Here is a 21884-nt window from a genome sequence, read left to right as displayed (position 1 = left end):
ATTCTCTCTGGATCATTGGATATTGTTGCGCCCATTAGATTAAAAAAGGTCAGAGAGAAAAGTAAAGCACCATGGTACAACAATACTACGCGTGTTCTAAAGAGAGAAACCCGTAATTTAGAGCGTAAATGGAAACAAACCAACTTAGAGGTCTTTAGAATCGCATGGAAAGACAGTATGTTACGTTATAAAAAGGCCCTAAAAGCGGCCAGGGCTGAGCATCTCCGCAAACTAATAGAAAACAACCATAACAATCCTAAGTTCTTATTTAACACCGTGGCGAGACTAACAAATAAACAGATGTCTCCTGAACAAAATATTCCATTACAGTTTAGTAGTAATGATTTCATGAAGTTCTTCACTGAGAAAATAGAAAACATCAGAACCACAATTGTAAACGTTCAATCCTCAATCGCGCCTTATAATTCAGCCTCAATTATCACCCCGCAAGAACAATTACAGTGCTTTACAACTATAGAACAAAAAGAGTTAAATAAACTTTTTACTTCATCTAAAACAACAACATGTTTACTAGATCCTATACCAACTAAACTATTGAAAGAAGTGTTACCTGTAGTGGAAGAGCCTCTCCTCAATATTATTAACTCGTCTTTATCTTTAGGTTATGTTCCAAAAACATTTAAACTGGCAGTTATAAAACCTCTCATTAAGAAACCACAATTAGATCCGAATAATCTAGTAAATTATAGACCCATTTCAAATCTACCTTTTATGTCTAAAATACTAGAAAAAGTTGTGTCCGCTCAACTGGGCTCTTTCTTACAAGAAAATGACACCTATGAAAAGTTTCAGTCTGGGTTCAGGCCGCATCATAGCACTGAAACTGCGCTCGTTAAAATCACAAATGATTTACTTTTAGCTTCTGACCAAGGCTGTATCTCAATATTAGTTTTACTTGATCTTAGTGCTGCGTTCGATACTATAGATCATACAATACTCTTAGATCGACTACAAAATTATACTGGTGTTCAAGGACAAGCATTAAGCTGGTTTAGATCGTATTTATCTGACCGCTACCATTTTGTTTATTTAAATGGAGAAAAATCTATCATAACTCCAGTAAACTATGGAGTGCCGCAGGGATCTGTGTTAGGCCCTCTATTATTCTCAATATATATGATGCCACTTGGAAATATTATAAGGAAACATGGAATTAGTTTCCATTGTTATGCTGATGACACTCAAATCTATATTTCATCACGGCCAGATGAAAACGCTAAATTATCCAAATTGACAGAGTGTGTTAAAGATATAAAAGATTGGATGACGCATAATTTTCTTTTATTAAATCCAGACAAGACAGAGGTACTACTTATCGGTTCAAAAAACCACCCACAAAACCTCTCACAATACAACTTTAACATAGTAGGATGTCCTGTTACTTCATCCTCTACAGTAAAAGACCTGGGTGTTATATTAGACTGCAACCTGTCTTTTGAAAATCATATTTCATATGTTACAAGAACAGCCTTTTTCCACCTTAGAAACATTGCTAAGCTACGTAATATGCTATCTGTTTCTGATGCAGAAAAGTTAGTTCATGCATTCATGACCTCGAGACTAGATTACTGTAATGCGTTATTAGCCGGTTGTCCTGCATCCTCAATAAACAAGCTACAGTTAGTCCAAAATGCCGCCGCTAGAGTTCTAACTAGATCAAGAAAATATGATCATATAACACCGATTTTATCATCCCTACATTGGTTACCTATAAAGTCCCGTATTAATTACAAGGTATTGCTACTGACTTATAAAGCCCTAAACGGCTTAGCTCCAGTCTATTTAATGGATCTTCTATCGCCCTATAATCCATCGCGCTCTTTAAGGTCACTAAATTCGAGGCTTTTGGTCATACCTAGGATATCCAGATCCACCAAAGGAGGGAGAGCATTTTCACATTTAGCACCAAAACTCTGGAATAGTCTTCCGGATACTGTTCGTTGCTCAGACTCGCTCTCCCAGTTTAAAACTAGATTAAAGACGCATCTCTTCAGCCAGGCATTCATATAATACTTTTAATCCTACAGTTAAATCCGGTCTCTACTTCATAAACGCCAGAGGAGAACTGGCCCCCGACTGAGCCCGGGTTCTCCCAAGGTTTTTTTTTTCTCCATTAGGTCACCTGATGGAGTTTTTCGGTTCCTTGCCACTGTTGCCTTTGGCTTGCTCAGTTGGGGATATTTGGGGATATTTAATTTAATTAATCAATCAACGATACTATTGATCAGCATTACCAAACGTAGACGTTCCACTAGAAACAAACATTGATGTATTGTTCTAATTTATTACTGTGAAGCTGCTTTGATACAACCTATGTTGTGAAAAGCACTATATAAATAAACTTGACTTGACTTGACTTTAGTACTGAAAGGTGGCTTTATGTGCTGCACTTTGGGTGTGAGCAAAAAAATCTGTGGGAATGAGTCAAATTCAAGCCCTGCAACACCAACAATATTCATCCGGATCAAATGAAACTAGTGAGTGAGAGGAGGCGGGTTTGTGTGTCGACTCGCAGAGAGAGAGAGAGAGAGAGAGAGAGAGAGAGAGAGAGAGAGAGAGAGAGAGAGAGAGAGAGAGAGAGAGAGAGAGAGAGAAGGCGGGTTTGTGTGTCGACTCGCAGAGAGAGAGAGAGAGAGAGAGAGAGAGAGGAGGCGGGTTTGTGTGTCGACTCGCAGAGAGAGAGAGAGAGAGAGAGAGAGAGAGAGAGAGAGAGAGAGAGAGAGAGAGGAGGCGGGTTTGTGTGTCGACTCGCAGAGAGAGAGAGAGAGAGAGAGAGAGAGAGAGGAGGCGGGTTTGTGTGTCGACTCGCAGAGAGAGAGAGAGAGAGAGAGAGAGAGAGAGAGAGAGAGAGAGAGGAGGCGGGTTTGTGTGTCGACTCGCAGAGAGAGAGAGAGAGAGAGAGAGAGAGAGGAGGCGGGTTTGTGTGTCGACTCGCAGAGAGAGAGAGAGAGAGAGAGAGTGAGAGGAGGCGGGTTTGTGTGTCGACTCGCAGAGAGAGAGAGAGAGAGAGAGAGAGAGAGAGAGAGAGAGAGAGAGAGAGAGAGAGAGAGAGGAGGCGGGTTTGTGTGTCGACTCGCAGAGAGAGAGTGAGAGGAGGCGGGTTTGTGTGTCGACTCGCAGAGAGAGAGAGAGAGAGAGAGAGTGAGAGGAGGCGGGTTTGTGTGTCGACTCGCAGAGAGAGAGAGAGAGAGAGAGAGAGAGAGAGAGAGAGAGGAGGCGGGTTTGTGTGTCGACTCGCAGAGAGAGAGTGAGAGGAGGCGGGTTTGTGTGTCGACTCGCAGAGAGAGAGAGAGAAAAAAGCTGGTATCATGGAAAATGAGTATAGCATTTCAGATCAATATCTAAAATGGGCTTAAGAGCACATCTTTATTTTTTATTAATTATGTATTAAATCTTTATTTTTAACAACACTACATTGCACTTAAGTTTATTATTTCAGATGCCTTTTTAAAAGACTACAATTGAAAAATGTATATTTACATTTTTACACGCCAAAGTGGCTAGTAGGAGTGACTGCGTTACACGCCACTGCTGAAATCCATGGCGGGTGTTAATGTCAAGCCCTGGTTGCTTGTAATAGTTAGGCAAATTGCACAGCTTTCTTTGCACACATCCTTTTGAAATCACCTCAGATGGCCACCTTTGTGTGAAGCTTATCTTAATCAAAGTCTTTTTGTAAGGACAAGGCCCATCTATATTTCTTTTGTAATACTCTTATTTCTCGCTCCTCCCTTGCCCCCAAACCACTCAGCGATACCATCAGCAATTTTCTTGCTGCTCCTTAGTGAGAACATTTGATTTTGGAGTTCTTTTATGTGTTTGGTTCCCATAGGAACCCGGTTGCCATGGGATGAACAATGGCTCATTGAGTCCCTGTCGGACTCCACCATCTATATGGCCTTCTATACTGTGGCACATCTCCTCCAGGGAGGGGTTCTCAACGGACAAGGACCCTCCCCACTGGGAATCAGGTATTATTTGCTCTTCCAGAAATGGCTTGAAATAAAAATAAAAAATAAAAAAAAGGCAAAAAAGACCTTTCCATGCAACAGATTTACATAATACATGTTTTTTTTAGGCTGAACATCACTTAAGCAAAGGAGAATCAGGAAAGGTAGTTGATGGGGAAAAAATGAATGAATGAATGAATGAATGAATGAGGCATTTATATAGTGCTTTCATATGTACTACTGTACACCCAAAGCGCTTTACAATCATATCAGGGAATCTCTCCTCAGCCACCAGTGTGATGAAAATGGAAAAGATTTTAGACTGATCATTTGGATTTTGGAGTCTAGTTTTATTTTATATGCAAATCATTCCAATATTCCCATTTATTCAGCTTCTGCCTTGACCGTTTCCCACTAGCTTGGTTTAGGACCACTTAGTAAAATTAAGATTAAGTGCTGCAGGAATGATGTATTTTTCTTGGACAAAACTCTGAGTTTGCATTTTAGCACTTCTAGTTTGTCCTGAAGTCAATGGATTTTTTGAGTGGGTTTTTGGTTAAATGTCTGAAAGAAGGTATATGGTAAACCCAAAACTCAAGATATTTTCACGTTTTATTCTACGGCATAAAGCACACCATTAATACCCCCTTGTTTTTTTAGTTTTTTTACTTAAAAATTTAAATACGATTGCTAATGTGGCTAAATGGGACATTGAACGTCTTCACGCTGTACATGTAAACTCATCTACTCACTAGTCCGCTTTCACAGCCTCACTGTGTTTATAGTCGTGCTCTTGGAACTATTCTAACTCAAACCTTCAGGGAAAATGTTTTGTAAATAAAGACTGAAAGAGTTGTCGAAGCTTAATGGTGGTGATGTTGAAGTCATGTGACCGTGGTGTAGTTCGTTTATTGCAGGGCCTAAAACTAACTTTGTTTGACTTTGTCAAGAGCACTGAGAGACTTTGCCTTTTGATGTTTGATTAACATTAAAAACACAGACAGCAGGGATTTTAGGCTGCTGTCACTAAGGGTGTGTTCACACTTGTAATTCGGTTCGCTTGGTTCACAAACAAAAAAAATTTGTCCTTGTCCGCTTTGTGTTTATTACCATTTTAACACCGAACCTAAAGGTATAGGGATTAGGGCTGTCAAAAGATTAATTGCGATTAATCGCATCCAAAATAAAAGTTTGTGTTTAAATAATATATGTGTGTGTACTGTGTATAATTAAATTTGTATATATAAATACACACACATGCTTGTATATATTTAGGAAAAATGTGTAATTTATATATAAATATATACTGTATATGTATGCAAATATTTCTTAAATATATAATATACATGCATGTGTGTGTGTGTAATATGTATATATACAAAATAATTATACACAGTACACACACATATATTATGTAAACACAAACTTTTATTTTGGATGCGATTAATCGCGATTAATCTTTTGACAGCCCTAATAGGGATACATTCAAAACCCGATTGGTTGGCTTTTTTTTACGTTATATTTCGTGACGGAATTTAGCGAACATCCAATACAATACTGCATGATTTTACAGAGCTTGCGCAGCGCTGAGGTGCAGCTCAAAGGACCAAGCCACGTGACCTACTCAACATCACAAGGAGGATGTGCTTGTTAGTGCCACTGAATGGATGGCACGGCACAAACTAATCTCACCGGCACTCCCACTGACCTATTAAAACATTGCAGCCTCAACCACATGACTTAATTAATTACTGCTCTGCAGAAGTTCAGGGTTTTTTCCCTGCACATAAGATAATGCAGATCAGTATGAAGTTGTTAGTTATAGAAGTTATTAGCTAACATGCCCAACTCCTAGTATTTTTTATTTTATTTTTGTACTCCTTGACCTAGTTATTGGATGCAGCACTGGCCTGTCAACTGTCCAATGTTCTCACAACATTGCATTAGAATTCATAAAAATATCACCGGCCAACTGGCAATTGACACTGTTTATTATACTCACCAACAAGATTTGTACTCTCATTTGGCGCTTGGTGAGTTAATTTGTGAAGATTGTCAGAATGTTAACAGAGCTTATTTTCTGCAATAATCCAAAAGCCAATGGAAAAATCCTATTGGGTTTTTGTCGAGGGAACCAGGGTGATGCCAACTTTCCTAGGGTTGGACTACAGAAATACACCATCTCTGCAGTGCTCTCTAAAGTAAAATAATGAATCAAGCAGTAATATAATGTAAAACATGATATTACATTGAGTACAATTTAAATTTTACAATTAAAAGGAAAACTTTACTTAAATTTGTATTATTTAACTTATTTAGCATAAAACAGGCTCACCGTGAATCAAATTGAGAACTAAAACGACATGGAAAATGTTGTCTGAATGTCCTGCCACACATGTTCATGGTTACTTAAGTAAAAATAGTAATGATACAGAAGAACATATTTCTTCCCCCAGACCCGAGCAGATGACGAGAGAGGTGTGGGATTACATCTTCTTCAAAACAACACCTTTCCCAAAGACGGACATCCCGAAGGAGCACCTGCTGAAGCTCAGGAGGGAGTTTGAGTTCTGGTACCCTGTAGACGTGAGAGTATCAGGGAAGGACCTGGTGCCAAACCACCTCTCCTATTACCTCTACAATCATGTAGCCATGTGGCCCAAAGACAGGTACAGTGCCGTTTACAGACCCTATAAACAGTATGTAGAGAAAAAGTAATGTGAAGTATATTTTTCTTGTGTATCTCAACTTCCCCTATGTTTTGCAGTGCAAATTGTTACATTTTTCACATTAAACAGACATGAGAGAAAGTAATATGTATGTATATATACTGGATGGATGGATGGATGAATGGATGGATCTTTAGATACATAGATGGATAGTTCAGCTGCTAAATTTCAGTTCAAGTTTAATTTTTTTAGTTGTTAAAGTTTTGCACTTGCAAATTTATTATTATTATTATTTTTTTTTTTAATAGTGGAAAATGGCCACAAGCAGTGCGTGCAAACGGTCATCTTTTGTTAAACTCTGAAAAGGTGAGTTGAATTTTTTGTTTTCTTGTCAGGAATCATTTGTGGCTTCACGACATGCACTGACTTTGCTCTAACTTTAGCTACCATAGAATGGAATTTGTTTCAGTAAAATTGTGAGGGCCACATATCTGGGAATATCCTAACAAACATAGTCTAATCTCCTTAAAGGTGGTATCAGTGATTTCAGGCCCAAAAATATTTTTATCACATTCATCTATACAATCTTTCCTAACGATCCGCTATCTGCCCGCCCCATAAGCATGCCGTCAAAAAAACGCGTCTCTGTAGGCAGCCTAGGCTCTGAGATCTGCACACAAAAACAAATGGTTTAGCCAAACACTCAAAACCAAAACAAATAGTGTTCCAACCAATCACCGACAGGGGGAGGGTGTTGTGAGGTTTTGAGCCAGCTTTTTCTTCAGCTCTGACTTCACGTGCAGCCGTGCACGAGCACAAAACCTCACAACACCCTCCCCCTGTCGGTGATTGGTTTTTGTGTGCAGATCTCAGAGCCTAGGCTGCCTACAGAGACGCGTTTTTTTGATGGCATGCTTATGGGGCGGGCAGCTAGCGGATCATTAGGAAAGATTAGATGAATGTGATAAAAATATTTTTGGGCCTGAAATCACTGATACCACCTTTAAGTTCATAAATCACCCAGATAATGTCTTAATTAAAATTCAGATTAAAAAGATATATATATTCAGTTAGTTTCCAAAGCAACATGCCTAAGTTTTTCATCTTATTAATGTTTGTGTTTTACTTTTGTCAGCTTTATTTCAATTAACGAAAATGATTGTGAATAGATTTATTGAACAATAACAACACTGCTTGAGAAGTTCCCCTGTATTTATGAACACACATGTTGTGGTTGGTCCTCTTCAGCGATCTAATTAGCTCTGTTTATATCCACCAGATGTCCAAATCCACTGGCAACTTTCTCACTTTGAGTCAAGCCATTGCCAAGTTCTCAGCAGATGGTGAGTCTTTCATAAATACCAGCTCACTAGAAGGCCAAACACTTTACATTCGGTCATATAGATTCAATCCTTATGCATGTAAGGGTTTATGTAGGTCTGCATATGTCATTGATAAGTGTAGTTGTCTTCAATGCTCTTTTAAGTGACTTATAATGGAGATATAAGATTGTGAATGCCATATACCTAAATTAAATCCATCCCTCTCCGTCTCTGTCTGTCTGTGTCTTAGGTATGCGTTTGGCTCTGGCTGATGCAGGGGACACGGTGGAGGACGCTAACTTCGTTGAGGCCATGGCCGACGCAGGGATTTTGCGCCTCTTTACGTGGGTGGAATGGGTGAAAGAGATGATCGCCAATCAGAACAACCTGAGGACCGGACCAGCGGACACGTTTAATGACAGAGTGTTTATTAGGTAACACTGGTGTTATAAAAAATCTATTCACACTAGAACAAAACAAAAAAAGACATTCTCTATAATTACTACAATGAGTGAATTTTATGTACCAGAGTATATTGTGGCATAATAATAATAATGTACTGTTGAAGTAATTGATAAGTAAAGATAATAAAATGGTGATGGTTACACTATACTGTTCAAAGGTTTGGGGTCAGTAAGATTTTTTTTTTTTCTGAAAGATATTAATATTTTTATTCAGCAAGGGCACATTAAATTAATCAAAAGTGACGAAGACATCTATCATTTTATAGATTTCTATTTCAAATACATGCTGTTCTTTTGAACTTTTTATTAAGCAAAGAATCTTGAAAAAAATGTATCAGGGTTTCCTCAAAAATATTAACTATTATGTAATATGGTACATGATTATAAAATCAAAAGTGTTTCTTGAGCAGCAAATCAGCATATCAGAATGATTTCTGAAGGATCATGTGACGCTGAAGACTGGAGTTATGATGCTAAAAAAAATTCAGTTTTGATCACAGGGAATACATTACATTTTGAAAGATATTCAGATAGAAAACAGTGCTTTTAAATTGTAATACCATTTCACAATTTTACTGTTTTTACTGTATTATTGATTAAATTAATATAGTCATGGTGAGGATAGGAAACTTCTTTCAAAAACTTTGAAAAGTTTTGCAGACCCCGAACTTTTGTCATTCATTTATTAATTCATTCATTCAGACTTTTTGACAGCCATAGAGGCTCAATTTAAATCTGAAATGTGTTTGTTAAAATTGAATCCTACATGATCTGTGTCTGTCTGCAGTGAAATGAATTCCAGCATCGTTAAAACAGATCAGCACTATGAGAGAATGATGTACAAGGAGGCGTTGAAGAGCGGCTTTTTTGAGTTCCAGGTAACATATACAAAATCACATCAACATCCGTTGGCTAAATACATTTTGTGAATGTGGGGTGGAGACATATAGAGCAATTACATCAGCAGTAGTAATATTAAATAAAAAGAACAATAAAACATTACGACATGTAATATTTGGTATTTGTCAGGGAACCTTTGGTGTAAACTAACAGTGAGACTATATGTAATAAACATGTTCTTGATACTTTGAAGACTGCCAAGGATAAATACAGGGAGCTGGCCATCGAGGGCATGCACAGGGATCTCGTGTTCCAGTTCATCGAGAACCAAACGCTCCTGCTGGCTCCCATCTGCCCCCACCTGTGTGAACACACCTGGTCTCTGCTGGGGAAGGTGAGACCCCCTCTCTGAAGGATTGCTCGCTTACTCTTAAACCATGATCACATCAACAATACAGTCAGAACAATAATAACGTGAAATAGTTGCTATCCTAATATGTTTATTCATGTGATGACAAAGCTGAATTTTCAGCATCATTACTCCAGTCTTCAGTGTCACATGATGCTTCCGAAATCATTCTAATATGCTGATTTGGTGCTCAAGAAACATTTCTTATTATTATCAATGTTGAAAACAAATCATATGTTTGTAGAAATGGTGATGGATTTTATTATTCAGGATTCTTTGATGAATAGGAAATTCAAAAGAACAGAATTATTTTAAATAGTAATCTTTTGTAACAAATTACAATGCAAATGTATTTACTGTCACTTTTGATCAGGTAAATGCATAAAATAATTTAATAAAAGTTTTTTTTTTTCTATTCTTACTTAACCCAAACTTTTGCATGGTAAGTCCACAGTTCCACAAAAATATTAAGTGGCAAAAACTATTTTAAACATTGATAATAATAATAAGAAATGTTTCTTGAGCACCAAATAAACACATTAGAATTTCTGAAGGATCATGAAATTCAGTTTTGCCAACACAGGAAATAATTTGCATTTAAAATTGTTTTCAAATAGAAAACAGTGCTTTTTTTAAATTGCAAATATATTTCACATCCGTAATGTTTTAATCAAATAGCCTTGGTGAGTCTTCTTTCAAAAACATTTACAACATCCAGCAATTATAATCATACAATAGTGTCATACTTTTGACATCATTGTGAATTGACATTCATTTTAGCAAGAAAAATATTCTTAAACTAGTTTTAATTACCATTAATTTATAGGTAATTTTTTGAAGACTTTTCCAAAATAAAAAATGCTTTTTAAACTGTTTTATTATTATTATTATTATTTTTTTTAATATTTGGTAAAAGCTTAAAGGAGCTATGTGGAGGTTTTTACTTAAAAATCTTTAAGATAGAGTTTTAATTTGTACATGTATGGGCCAACCATGATGTAATAAAAAGAATGACACCTTGACTGTCCACCACGGTTGCCTCTAACAGCCTGTAGGCTCAATTGTATGTGGAGGAGTTGGGCCCGAATCGGCGCGAAAATTCACAAAATGTGACGTCATGCGCGTTCTTGTCTACTTGGGCTTACATCCATACGGCACGGCAGCCATTATTAGTAAGCAGTGGCAATCGGTAGTGTTTTCAAATGGTGTTTTCTTACCTCAAACATTATGCTGGTGAATCTCGATGAGCCGTCAGTGGTTGCTACGGCAACCCTGGTTGATTTGGTCGTGCTCTATGAGCGACGCGTGTGCGCACCGAGAACGAGCATGAGACTGGCTGCAGTTCCTCTAACGGCCACTGGTGTCAGTAACCGTTAGAAATTTTAGAACCTACGCAATGCTCCTTTAATTTGGTCTAAAATTGCAGCTTTGTTATATGCATTCTGTCATTTATTATTATTATTGTTTTTACTTCGATTTGTCTATTTAATTTTGCATTTTAAATTGTTTTTAACAGCTATAGGAGATTGTATCTCTACAAACAACTGATAATAACAGTCTTACTTTACATTTATCTGGTTTAAATTAAAGTTTGTGCAAACAGGAACAAAATGCATCTTTAACTCTCACTTTTTCTCTCCTTATAGAGCAGTTCTGTAATGAAGGCTTGCTGGCCTACAGCTGGTCCAGTGAATGAGATCTTGATTCGATCCTCACAGTATCTGATGGACACTGCTCATGACCTCCGCCTTCGCCTGAAAGCTTACACACAGCCAGCCAAGGGCAAGGTAAGGACTTCACAACATCATTGATCACCACAATACAATACATTTTATACATTTTTTTTTAACAAGAAGTTAAGTGTCGTGTTATGTTTTATTAAGATCTCCTGGGTCATTCAGAGTGAAATGTTCATAACAACAGGGTAAAACTTACCCCTACAATATTCATGCCAAATTGACATGTAACACATAGCTTAATGACAATGAGGGAACCAGACTTGAAATTAATCTGTGTTTTGGCAAAGCGTTGCATATTACAGTGAAACTTGGGTTTCCTGAAGGATGTAACACACCAAGCCAACATCAGAGAACTATCACCAATGAAAATCACCTATTGGTGCCTCACGGCACTGTTGTTTCTAGGCCAAAAACTTGTGTTTAAACACCTCGAAGACTACAGCCAACGGCCTGTAACTCGCATGTACGTTCTTGCGAGGAAATAACTCTCCAAACCAGTAGGTGGCAGTAGTCTGTATTTGTCATTCAAAAGGCAAACTAGTACTATGGATATACAAAATGAAAACAAAGCAGCGTTTTTCTACCATATTGAATATGAATCACACTGTTCAGTTTGTCTTCACTTTCGTCATTCCAGGCGGCCATTTTGTTACTAAAATATTTTAATGCTCAGATATGTAGAATTAGAAGAGCCTGTGTGGCCTCTCTATCTGTGTGTGCCATCTTGACTTTTGTCACTTTTATTTTACTTACAATTACATTTAATCATTTAGCAGATGCTTTTATCCAAAGCGACTTACAAATGAGAACAATAGAAACAATCAGACCAACATAAGGACAACACTAGTGCTGTAACAAGTCTCAGTTAGTCTAGCACAGTACACATAGCAAGTTTTTTTTCTCAGAAAAACAAAAACAAATAGAATAGATAAGGTAAGGTAAGTGCTAGTATTAATTGGTCAACTGCTGATGAAAAAGATGTGTCTTTAGACATTTTTTTAAATGTCCGTAAGAGTGATTTTGTGCCTCTTTGGGATGGCACCACGAGGCGTCGTTCACTTACAGAACGCAAGCTTTTGGAGGGCGCATAAGTCTAAACTAGCAAGTTTAGGTTTATAGGTGCAGAGCCAGAGGTTGTCTTGTAGGCAAATATTAGTGCCTTGAATTTGATGCGAGCGGCTATTAGCTGCCAGTGCAAACTGATGAAGAGAGGTGTGATGTGGGCTTTCTTCGGCTCATTAAAGACCACCCTCGCTGCTGCATTCTGGATCTGTTGCAAAGGCTTGACATTACATGCCGGAAGGCCCGCTAAGAGCTCATTACAATAGTCCAGTCTGGAGAGAACAAGAGCTTTGATAAGAAGTTGTGTAGCATGCTCTGATAGGAAGGGTCTAATCTTCCTAATATTGTAATAGTTGTAGTAATATGGTCTGTGAAGCTTAAATGATCATCAATCACAACTCCAAGATTCCTGGCTGTCCTGGAAGGAGTTATGGTTGATGAACCTAGCTGTATAGAGAAGTTGTGATGAAGTGTTGGGTTGGCTGAGACCACAAGCAGTTCTGTCTTAACAAGTTTGATTTGAAGGTGATTGTCCTTCATCCAGCTAGAAATTTCTGTCAGACAGGCTGAAATGCCAACAGGTACCGTTGGATCATCTGGTTGGAATGAGAAGTTGAGTGTCATCAGCAAAGCAGTGATAGGAAAAGCCATGTTTCTGAATGACAGATCCTAGTGATGACATGTAGATGAAGAAGATAAGTGGTCTAAGCTTTGAGCCCTGAGGCACCCCTGTAGCAAGAAGTTGTGACTTAGAGACCTCACCCCTTCAAGACACCCTGAAGGACCTACCTGAGAGGTAAGATTTGGACCACTGGAGTGCAGTTCCTGAGGGTTCCCATTACAGCGTTTAGGGTCCTTCTGAACTTTAGGAATTGCACCCCCTACTGGATAAAATGGACTAAATTTGCCTTTTTTCATTGATCTCATTATTTTAAAATCATATTTCTGCTGTTATGACTCTTTTAATAGCGCTTAAGTCACAGAATACCTATCATTGCCGTACTTGTTTTTGTAATTGCTGCTTGCAGCTATATTTATAGTAATTATGATAATGATAGACAATTTGAACAGCTCTAAATTTTTATCATTATGGTTAAAACTCGCCAAACTTTGCACTCTTGAACTCACATCCGGCATAGCAACTAGTGGTTAGCTGTAATATTCAAAACCTCAACCCTGCTTCAGTAATTTCTTTATGAAGATTTTCAGTGAAGTGTTTTACGGGAGCTTCCTGTTGGGTTAGAATTAGTAACATCCTTGTAAAATCCTCGTAACATTAAACCGTTAGACAGAGATCCTGCACCGAACCAGAATTGACCTCAAGAATGAGTCAAGTCGACAGCTGTCATGTAGAGTGAGTTCAGCGCTGTCCCAGACCTCCCCTGACAGAAGAGTAGTGCATTATCCCTCGCTTTTATCATGGGACGTTTCCCTACAGTCTGTTTCTACCTATGCCGGTCCTTACGTAAGCGTTATGAGTCAAGGCTCTGAGGAAAGAGGCTTTTCTCAGTCCTGTTGTTGAGACCATGTGGTAATGGATGTCGCTTTGGATAAGGAGTTGTTGTGCTGATGTGTTTTAGACTGTGAAGGAAACTATACTGTTACATGTAATGGAAAAAAAAAACACACCTTCCAGTCAATATTCTTTGTGTGTGTGTATGGTCACACTTTAGATTAGGGTCCAATTCTCATTATTAACTAACTATAACTATGAATTTTGCCTCAAACTCCTATTTACTGCTTATTAATAGTTAGTAAGGTAGTTAAGTTTAGGTATTGGGTAAGACTAAGGGATGTAGAATATGGTCATGCAGAATTAGGCATTAATATGTGCTTTACGCAATAAGTACTAACAGCCAATGTCCTAGTAATATGCATGTTAATAAGCAACTAGTTAATAGTGAGTTAAGTGTTACCATATAAATTATTGGTGTTGTTATTAAAATATCACAATCAATTTACATAATGATTGTAGAACATGTTTAGGGTTCAGAATTCTTGAAATTAAAGCTAATAAAACTTAATCTTATTGTACTTTCTTGTGTAATGGGCTTTAAACTTTATTATCTTCAGTTTGTTTAAGTTTTTTTCTTTGTCAACCACAGAAGGGGGACAGCAAACCACCAGCTAAGCCCACGCACTGCACCATCTATGTAGCGAAGACCTACCCACCCTGGCAGCACAGCGCCCTCTCTCTGCTGGGCAAACATTACAAGGTACAAACACCCTAACCACAGCGCAGTGCACTGCTATATCAGTATATCACTCATATTTCAAAGTGTGCCAATTGAGACAATCTTCACATATTTAATAGGGCTGCGTATTGACACAGATTTCAAATTGATTTGATTCCAATTGACTAGCTCTTGATTAGTTTAGATTCTGATTCAATATCAGTTCGGATATATAAATCAGATATAGTACAGTGCCAATTTTCCTTAAGGAAAACAATCTTTTAATCTCTATAAACTTTACATGGAAACCTGTTAGTTGGTACATTACTGTAATATTAAAGGAGTCCAAATTCAATTGCTATTTATTTTTAAATAGAATAAATCAACATGTTTTATATAAATAAATCTTTATATCAGTAATATAATTTTATTTCTACTCCAATGCTTTATAAACATTTAAACTGACCGATTTATTGAAACACACAATAGATGAGACATCACAAACCGGTTTATTAAGAATATAATAATTATGTAATATAATGCATATATTTATTGAAATCCTCTCTACAGTTGTTGTTTTTCTAGCTGACTGAGTTAATAGGCATTAAATGGCTTTTCTGAGGTAAATGTGGCATTACGTGACATTGTTTACAATCGTTTTTATTCACGTCTTTCTGCGTTTGAGACACTGATTGAGCGATTACATGAGACATGATCCATTTCAGTAAGTTGTTCTGGTTCTTTCAACATCCCTTGCTTCTGATGTTCATTTATGTTTATTTCATACTGTAACTAGTAGCAAAGAGGAAGATAATCGGTTTACGCCTATCATTCCTCATTAAAGAGCGTAATTTATTGGTTTACTTTTATTAAATTGACAGAATTTTAAAGTTCAGATTTGTCTCTTTTCAAAAGTAACCAAGCACAAAGTGTATTGGGATTATTGGATGGAAGGCACGCTATAAATATTTTTTTTTAGTCAAGTTTTGTTTACGCATCAACAGAAAACAGCATAAACTAAAAGATCGACTCTTGGGATTTAAGAGTCGATGAATAAGCTAATCAAATTGATCAATTGATATTGTCAAGACAGCTCTAATATTTAAAATGGTTAAACACTCATTTCAAAATTTCTTGAACTAATATGTTTTCAAGAGTTGAGAAAATATGGATCAATCTGTTTTTGTCATTTTACAAAAGGACACGGTGGTGAATATTTGGTGTTGCATATGTAATTATTATGCTGTATTGGGATATGTAGCTATTTGATCACTTCTCCTGTACTATTTTAAATGCTGTTGAATTTAGAGGGTTAAATCTTGACCTGAGCGGTGAATCTAATGGTTATTCTTTCCCATTGTCATTTCCAGAGCAACAGTGGAGTTCTACCTGACAATAAGGTCATCGCCACAGAGCTGGGTGCCATGCCGGAGCTGAAGAAGTACATGAAGAGAGTGATGCCCTTTGTAGCCATGATAAAGGTAGAAGAGAAGTTTGGTACTTGAATACTTCTATTTAAGTAACGAATGAATTAGTAAAAGAGGCAATATCATTTAACATTTTTTTCTGCAGAACTTGTGAGAGTATTATGTTGTTTTCAATTCGGCCATACACTTTACACACTTAAAGGTGCATTGCGCAACATTTCATGTTAAAAATACCCGTTTTTCTAACCCATACATGCTTAAACAATTGCCTGATGGGCTGAATGAGCCCTTCTCTGATCACTGCGATTGCCTCTATAATCCTGTACAGTAATATAAATAAGAGGGATTCGGGTCGGAATTTGAGACTGGGCGTGACGTCATTCGCGTTCAGTTGCAGTGTTGCAGTTTCGCTTGTCGCCAGAGGGGGCATAGTTCTGCAAAAACTCTGAGACTTGCGCAATGCACCTTTAATAATACATGTATTAAGCCGTATGCTAGTATCTTGTTTCAACATTACTTTTTTGTGTGTGAGAGTTAGTGAAATAAGCAATAAATGAAGATATCAATTATATTGTTTAATTTTCTTAATGTTAATGAACTCAGTAATTACTATAATACCTTTTTTAAAACAAATTAATGTTTATTCAGCAAGGATGCAATAAATTGATGAAAAAATTACAGTAAAGACATTTTTAATGTTGCTAAGACTTCTATTTCAAATAAATGCTGTTCTTTTGATGAATGCTGTTCTTGTGTGTGTCTTAATTAGGCAAACTATTAAACATTTTTTTGCTGCTGAACACATGCTAGTTGAATTACTTAGTATAATAAATTTCCATAATATTATAGAATCAAATATTATGGATGTCTTAATGTCATAAAAATGCATTAAAATTGGTCCTGTTTCTGTTTTTCTGTGTTTTTCCAGGACAGCCTAGAGAAAATCGGACCCAGGGTTCTTGATCTAGAGCTGGAGTTTGACGAGCGCACCGTCCTACTGGAGAATATCGTTTATTTGACTAATTCTCTTGAGGTAATAGCGCACAACTACTTAAAAAGCCAACTAAATGTGCAGTTTCTACAAAACCAAAGGATAGAAATCAAGAAAGACCCTTACTTTCGAACAATTAAAGACAACATAAAATCAATATTAACTTAATGGTTGGCTTAATTAATGTCCCTGGACTTGTATGTCTCATCAGTGCACAATACAACTCAAACAACTTTTCATTTCTGCTGATGTAATCAAGGCAGTGTGGGCAGGGCAAATTATATTATCCAATCATCACAGTCCAGAAAGTTCCTGCTGAATAAAAACAAGCCCCACCTTACAGAATTTCTCTTTGAATATTGTATTTTACCCTAAAAATACATAGCAAAGTTTTTTTTTGTTTTTTTTTAAAAACCAACCTGAATGCAGTGAGCCCTATTATTAGTTGACTTTAGGTCTGATCTCATTGTTAGTTTTTTCTCTCTCCCTCTCCGTCTCCTCCATCAGTTGGATCAGATAGACGTTGTATTCGCCTCTGAAGCAGATGACAAAGTAAAGGAGGACTGTTGCCCTGGGAAACCATTCTGTGTCTTCAGATCTGAGGTGATGATGAGAGCCACTGAGGCCCTGTCAAAGCTGCAACACAGAAGCCTCCATCTATTGTCTCTCTCTCTCTCTTTCTCTCTCTCTCTCTCTCTCTGTCTGTCTCTCTCTCTCTCTCTCTCTCTCTTTCTCTTTCTCTTTATTAATGGTTGATCTGGCCTGTGCTTCATGCAGCTAGAGACAGGCTAATTTTAGAAGCACGCTGTGCATGGGTAATGCTTCTTACATTCAGCTCACTGTGGTGTAGTGTAGTGTACAGCTTTGAGTTGTGGCTTTGAGTTGTCTTCTGAAATGCAGTGCTGACACATTTTATACAATCATCACACAATCATGGAAAAACATTTAAAATTTTAATATTTCACACACACACACACTATATATATATATATATATATATATATATATAATATACATATATACTTATACATAAGGGGTAATGTACATGCAGCAGGTGGTTCTCTCAAAATAACCCCGACAGGATGCTGAGGACCCCGTACAAAACAACAGTGTACAAAACAAAAGTCACAAAATAGCAGCAGCTGCGTTTGTATGAAACGAGAGAGCGAGTCCACGATGCTGGATGGCATAATTAAATAACTACACAAAATATTGATTCGACTGAGTTTTAACACTGTATTAGCTCATCAAACACAAAACTTCCACAAAGAAAAAACGTTCCTAGCGCTGCTGACTTCAGTAACCCGGATGAGCCTGCGCCGTTATCCACTTTGAGCGGTAGTTATCTGGGAATAACATACCACTGGATGGCGCTATTGTGAGTCGGTGTATGACATCAAAGCCATGAGCAGAAGAGACTTCTTTCAGTAACAAACATTTATTTATATATATATATATATATATATATATATATATAGGAAATTGTGATGCACTTTATTAATTCAGGATTCTTTCTAATAATAATTCTATCTAATAATCATAGACAACTGAGAATACATTGGTCAAAAGGTTTGGGGAATCCTGTATATAAGGCAGAAAGTGTCATATAAACGTGATCTGTATAATGTGGCATCCTTCAGCTGTGACCTGTGTGTCTCCTGTAGCCTGGAGTGTCAGTCTCACTGCTGAACCCTCAGCCAGCCAACGGCCTGTTCTCCACCAAGATCGACATCCGACAGGGAGACAGCAAAGACAGCATCATCCGCAGACTGTCCCGAGTCAACAGAGCCATCAAGGGTAATTTATTTTAGCATAGGTTTTCATGAAACTATTAAGATATTCAAGGCAACAAGCCACAAGCAACATTTTAAAGTATCCAAATACTGTGCGGCCACATTATTCTACGGTGAACCTGATTTCACCATGTACAAAATGTTCCCGGATCGACCTCTTTGTTGATCCTGGAACAACATTACAGTCAACCAGATTGTTATCAACCAATCAGATTTGAGGGACAAGTCTAAGTTAATGTCTAAAGTTTAGGCTTCTAAATCAGTGTTATTCACCTATCATTTCCCTCTGATTTTAGGGATAAGTTATGGGTAGGATTAGGTTTAGGGATATGGTTAGGACTAAATCTTTGAACAAGAATGTAGTCAAGTCTTGACAAAATCATGCTACATTGCTGATCACGTTGCCATTATTTTTTTAACAACGCTGTTTTAAAAATTGCAGATTTATCCAAAGTGAAGCTGATGCGTTTTGAGGACCCTCTGCTCGGACCTCGGAGAATCCCAGTTTTGGGGAAGGAAGAGGAGGGTAAACTGCCCATCTCAAACAGTTCAGTCTTCCACATCAGCCTGCAAGAAAACAAAGTTCATATGAGCGATAACGGCCTGAAAATGGACATTGGGGACACTTTAATCTACCTGGTCTAGTGACATCTGAAACTGTTATATATTTTTTTCTCTCGTTTGACTATCTGACATGCATCTATAAACCATATTGTTCACAATGAATGCCGAGGCGCTAGTTAATTTAGCATTATCTGGCATTTAGACTCCTGTTTCAGCATTCTGTTTAATGATCTGCTGTGTCTGTATAACACACTATTGAATCATATTTGTTATCTAGCTTTTTATTCAGTTAAAGACCAAGAGGATCTGAACAATCAATTCACACTTATTCTGACCATATTTTGAGGTCCCTGCAAATGACATTTGAAGGTATTATTGTACTTTTATAATGTTTATTTCTGTCTCTTTTCATTTGTAATTTTCCCATCCGTCCTGTATTTTAAATTGTTTGCAGAAGTCTAGTATAGGGTGTTTGAAAAGACGCATTCAGGACAATAAGTTGTGAACGAACTGAACTGCCTTTTCACTGTAAAACCTCAAGAAAGCACAGTTTTCTCTTCCTTTTCTCCTCGGTAAATTATCTGTATTCAATGAAAACTTAATAAAATCAATAGATGCTACTAAAATTTACATTTGTTTCCTTGAATGTCTCTGAATACAGATGCTTCCTCAAGCATGTCTTCAAGTGGAGTGTCTGTTATTCACAATTACATTTTAATGGTTTATATAGGGAGGAAAAAAATTCAATTTGGTTTGTCATTGAGGTTAAATTATTTTCCATAATATTTTACAACTGTTTTCAACATTAACATATGGCTGCATTTACACTGGCACAAAAGAAATCATTGCACACGTGTAAACACAAAAATCCACATTATATACGATTCCTTTCTGAGCCTCTTCCAAGTGTGGTTTTAAATCAAACTCAAAATCAAACTCGCACTGACAAAGTGTCCAAAATCATCCTCTTATTAACTCTTTCCGTGTTTTCACTGTTACACGGTGGGGGAGCGCTATTACACATCTTCTGAAAGATTACTGAATCTCCAGATCAAAACAGGCCTTCGAAGACGAAGCAGAAACAAGCGATGTTATATGTAAGCATATGTAAAATAACGCCATCAACAACATTAAATGGCATATAAATCAAAACTGCCTAATGTTAATGAAATGGCAACCCATGACGAACTACAGGAATGTGAATCTTTGGGGGTGTTGATGGACTCGGATTTACTCCATCTGTGTTTTGATTATTGTTGTGATTTGTTGTTGTTGATGGACTATCTGGATATACAAAAACAGGATTTTCCCATCTTTTTGCTCAAAATGTTCCTTTTTTAATTAAACTTACCCACATTCAAGTGTTAATAAAAAAAAAAAAAAGAATGGATGAAGGTAGAATAAAACAGGGTGTTTGCTTAACCCTCTGATGGTCCGCGGGGTCTTTTTGACCCGCAAATGACTTTTGCTCAAATTAAAAAAAAATGTTCCCTTTGTCCAAATGGTATGAAACCTTCTACGGCTCTTAACACTTTCTAGATCTACAAAAAAATAAATAAAGTGGAATGATATCTGTTTTTATGTTAGCGTGACAAAATTTGTGACACTCGAGCAATCAAAATAGACAAAATTCATCATCGAAATCAGAAACAACACAGAACACATCGACAGAAATGACAGAAATAAAGTGGCACACTTCCACCAATTCAAAAAGCATCCACAATGCTGAATTATTTTGCTCACAACAAGCGCACACACACACACACACACACACACACATATAGAGGAATACATTTTTGAGACTATAAAAACTGTTCTCTTATCATTTGTAAAATAAAATCATCCAAAATGCAGTACCACCACAAAAATAAATTGGTGACACTGACACATTGAAAAATGTACACACACACACACACGCACACACACACACACACACAGGAACATTTGTAAGGCTATAATTTGTCAAATAAAATCATCCAAAATGCAGTACCACCACACAAATAAATTGGTGATACTGACACATTGAAAATGTAAACACACACACACACACGCATACACACACAGGAACATTTGTAAGGCTATAATGTGTCAAATAAAATCATCCAAAATGCAGTACCACCACAAAAATAAATTGGTGACACTGACACATTGAAAAATGTGCACACACACACACACACACACACACACACACACACACACACACGCATACACACACACACACGCATACACACACAGGAACATTTGTAAGGCTATAGTGTGTCAAATAAAATCATCCAAAATGCAGTACCACCACAAAAATAAATTGGTGACACTGACACATTGAAAAATGTGCACACGCATACACACACACACACACACACACACGCATACACACACACACGCATACACACACACACACGCATACACACACAGGAACATTTGTAAGGCTATAGTGTGTCAAATAAAATCATCCAAAATGC

The 21884-nt window shown here is 37.2% G+C and overlaps 1 protein-coding gene across 1 annotated transcript in view; it reads left to right on the top strand.

The window, feature by feature from the left end:
* lars1b (leucyl-tRNA synthetase 1b) overlaps positions 1 to 20054 on the top strand; it is a 36324-nt gene extending 16270 nt beyond the window's left edge. The window contains exons 19-32 of the mRNA XM_081391740.1: positions 3854 to 3992; positions 6428 to 6640; positions 6949 to 7006; positions 7920 to 7983; positions 8213 to 8396; positions 9214 to 9304; positions 9520 to 9660; positions 11322 to 11462; positions 14582 to 14692; positions 16021 to 16131; positions 17006 to 17110; positions 17576 to 17671; positions 18733 to 18865; positions 19304 to 20054. Of these exons, the coding sequence (XP_081247866.1) occupies positions 3854 to 3992; positions 6428 to 6640; positions 6949 to 7006; positions 7920 to 7983; positions 8213 to 8396; positions 9214 to 9304; positions 9520 to 9660; positions 11322 to 11462; positions 14582 to 14692; positions 16021 to 16131; positions 17006 to 17110; positions 17576 to 17671; positions 18733 to 18865; positions 19304 to 19506 (1790 nt within the window). The 3' untranslated portion in view covers positions 19507 to 20054. The remainder of the gene's footprint in view (positions 1 to 3853; positions 3993 to 6427; positions 6641 to 6948; positions 7007 to 7919; positions 7984 to 8212; positions 8397 to 9213; positions 9305 to 9519; positions 9661 to 11321; positions 11463 to 14581; positions 14693 to 16020; positions 16132 to 17005; positions 17111 to 17575; positions 17672 to 18732; positions 18866 to 19303) is intronic.
* Positions 20055 to 21884: the final 1830 nt, after the last annotated feature.

Source organism: Scardinius erythrophthalmus (assembly GCF_964197995.2).
Source record: "Scardinius erythrophthalmus genome assembly, chromosome: 17".
Lineage (NCBI taxonomy): Eukaryota > Metazoa > Chordata > Actinopteri > Cypriniformes > Leuciscidae > Scardinius > Scardinius erythrophthalmus.
Note: the sequence above shows the minus strand (reverse complement) of the source record. Positions and strands in the feature narration are given on the sequence as shown.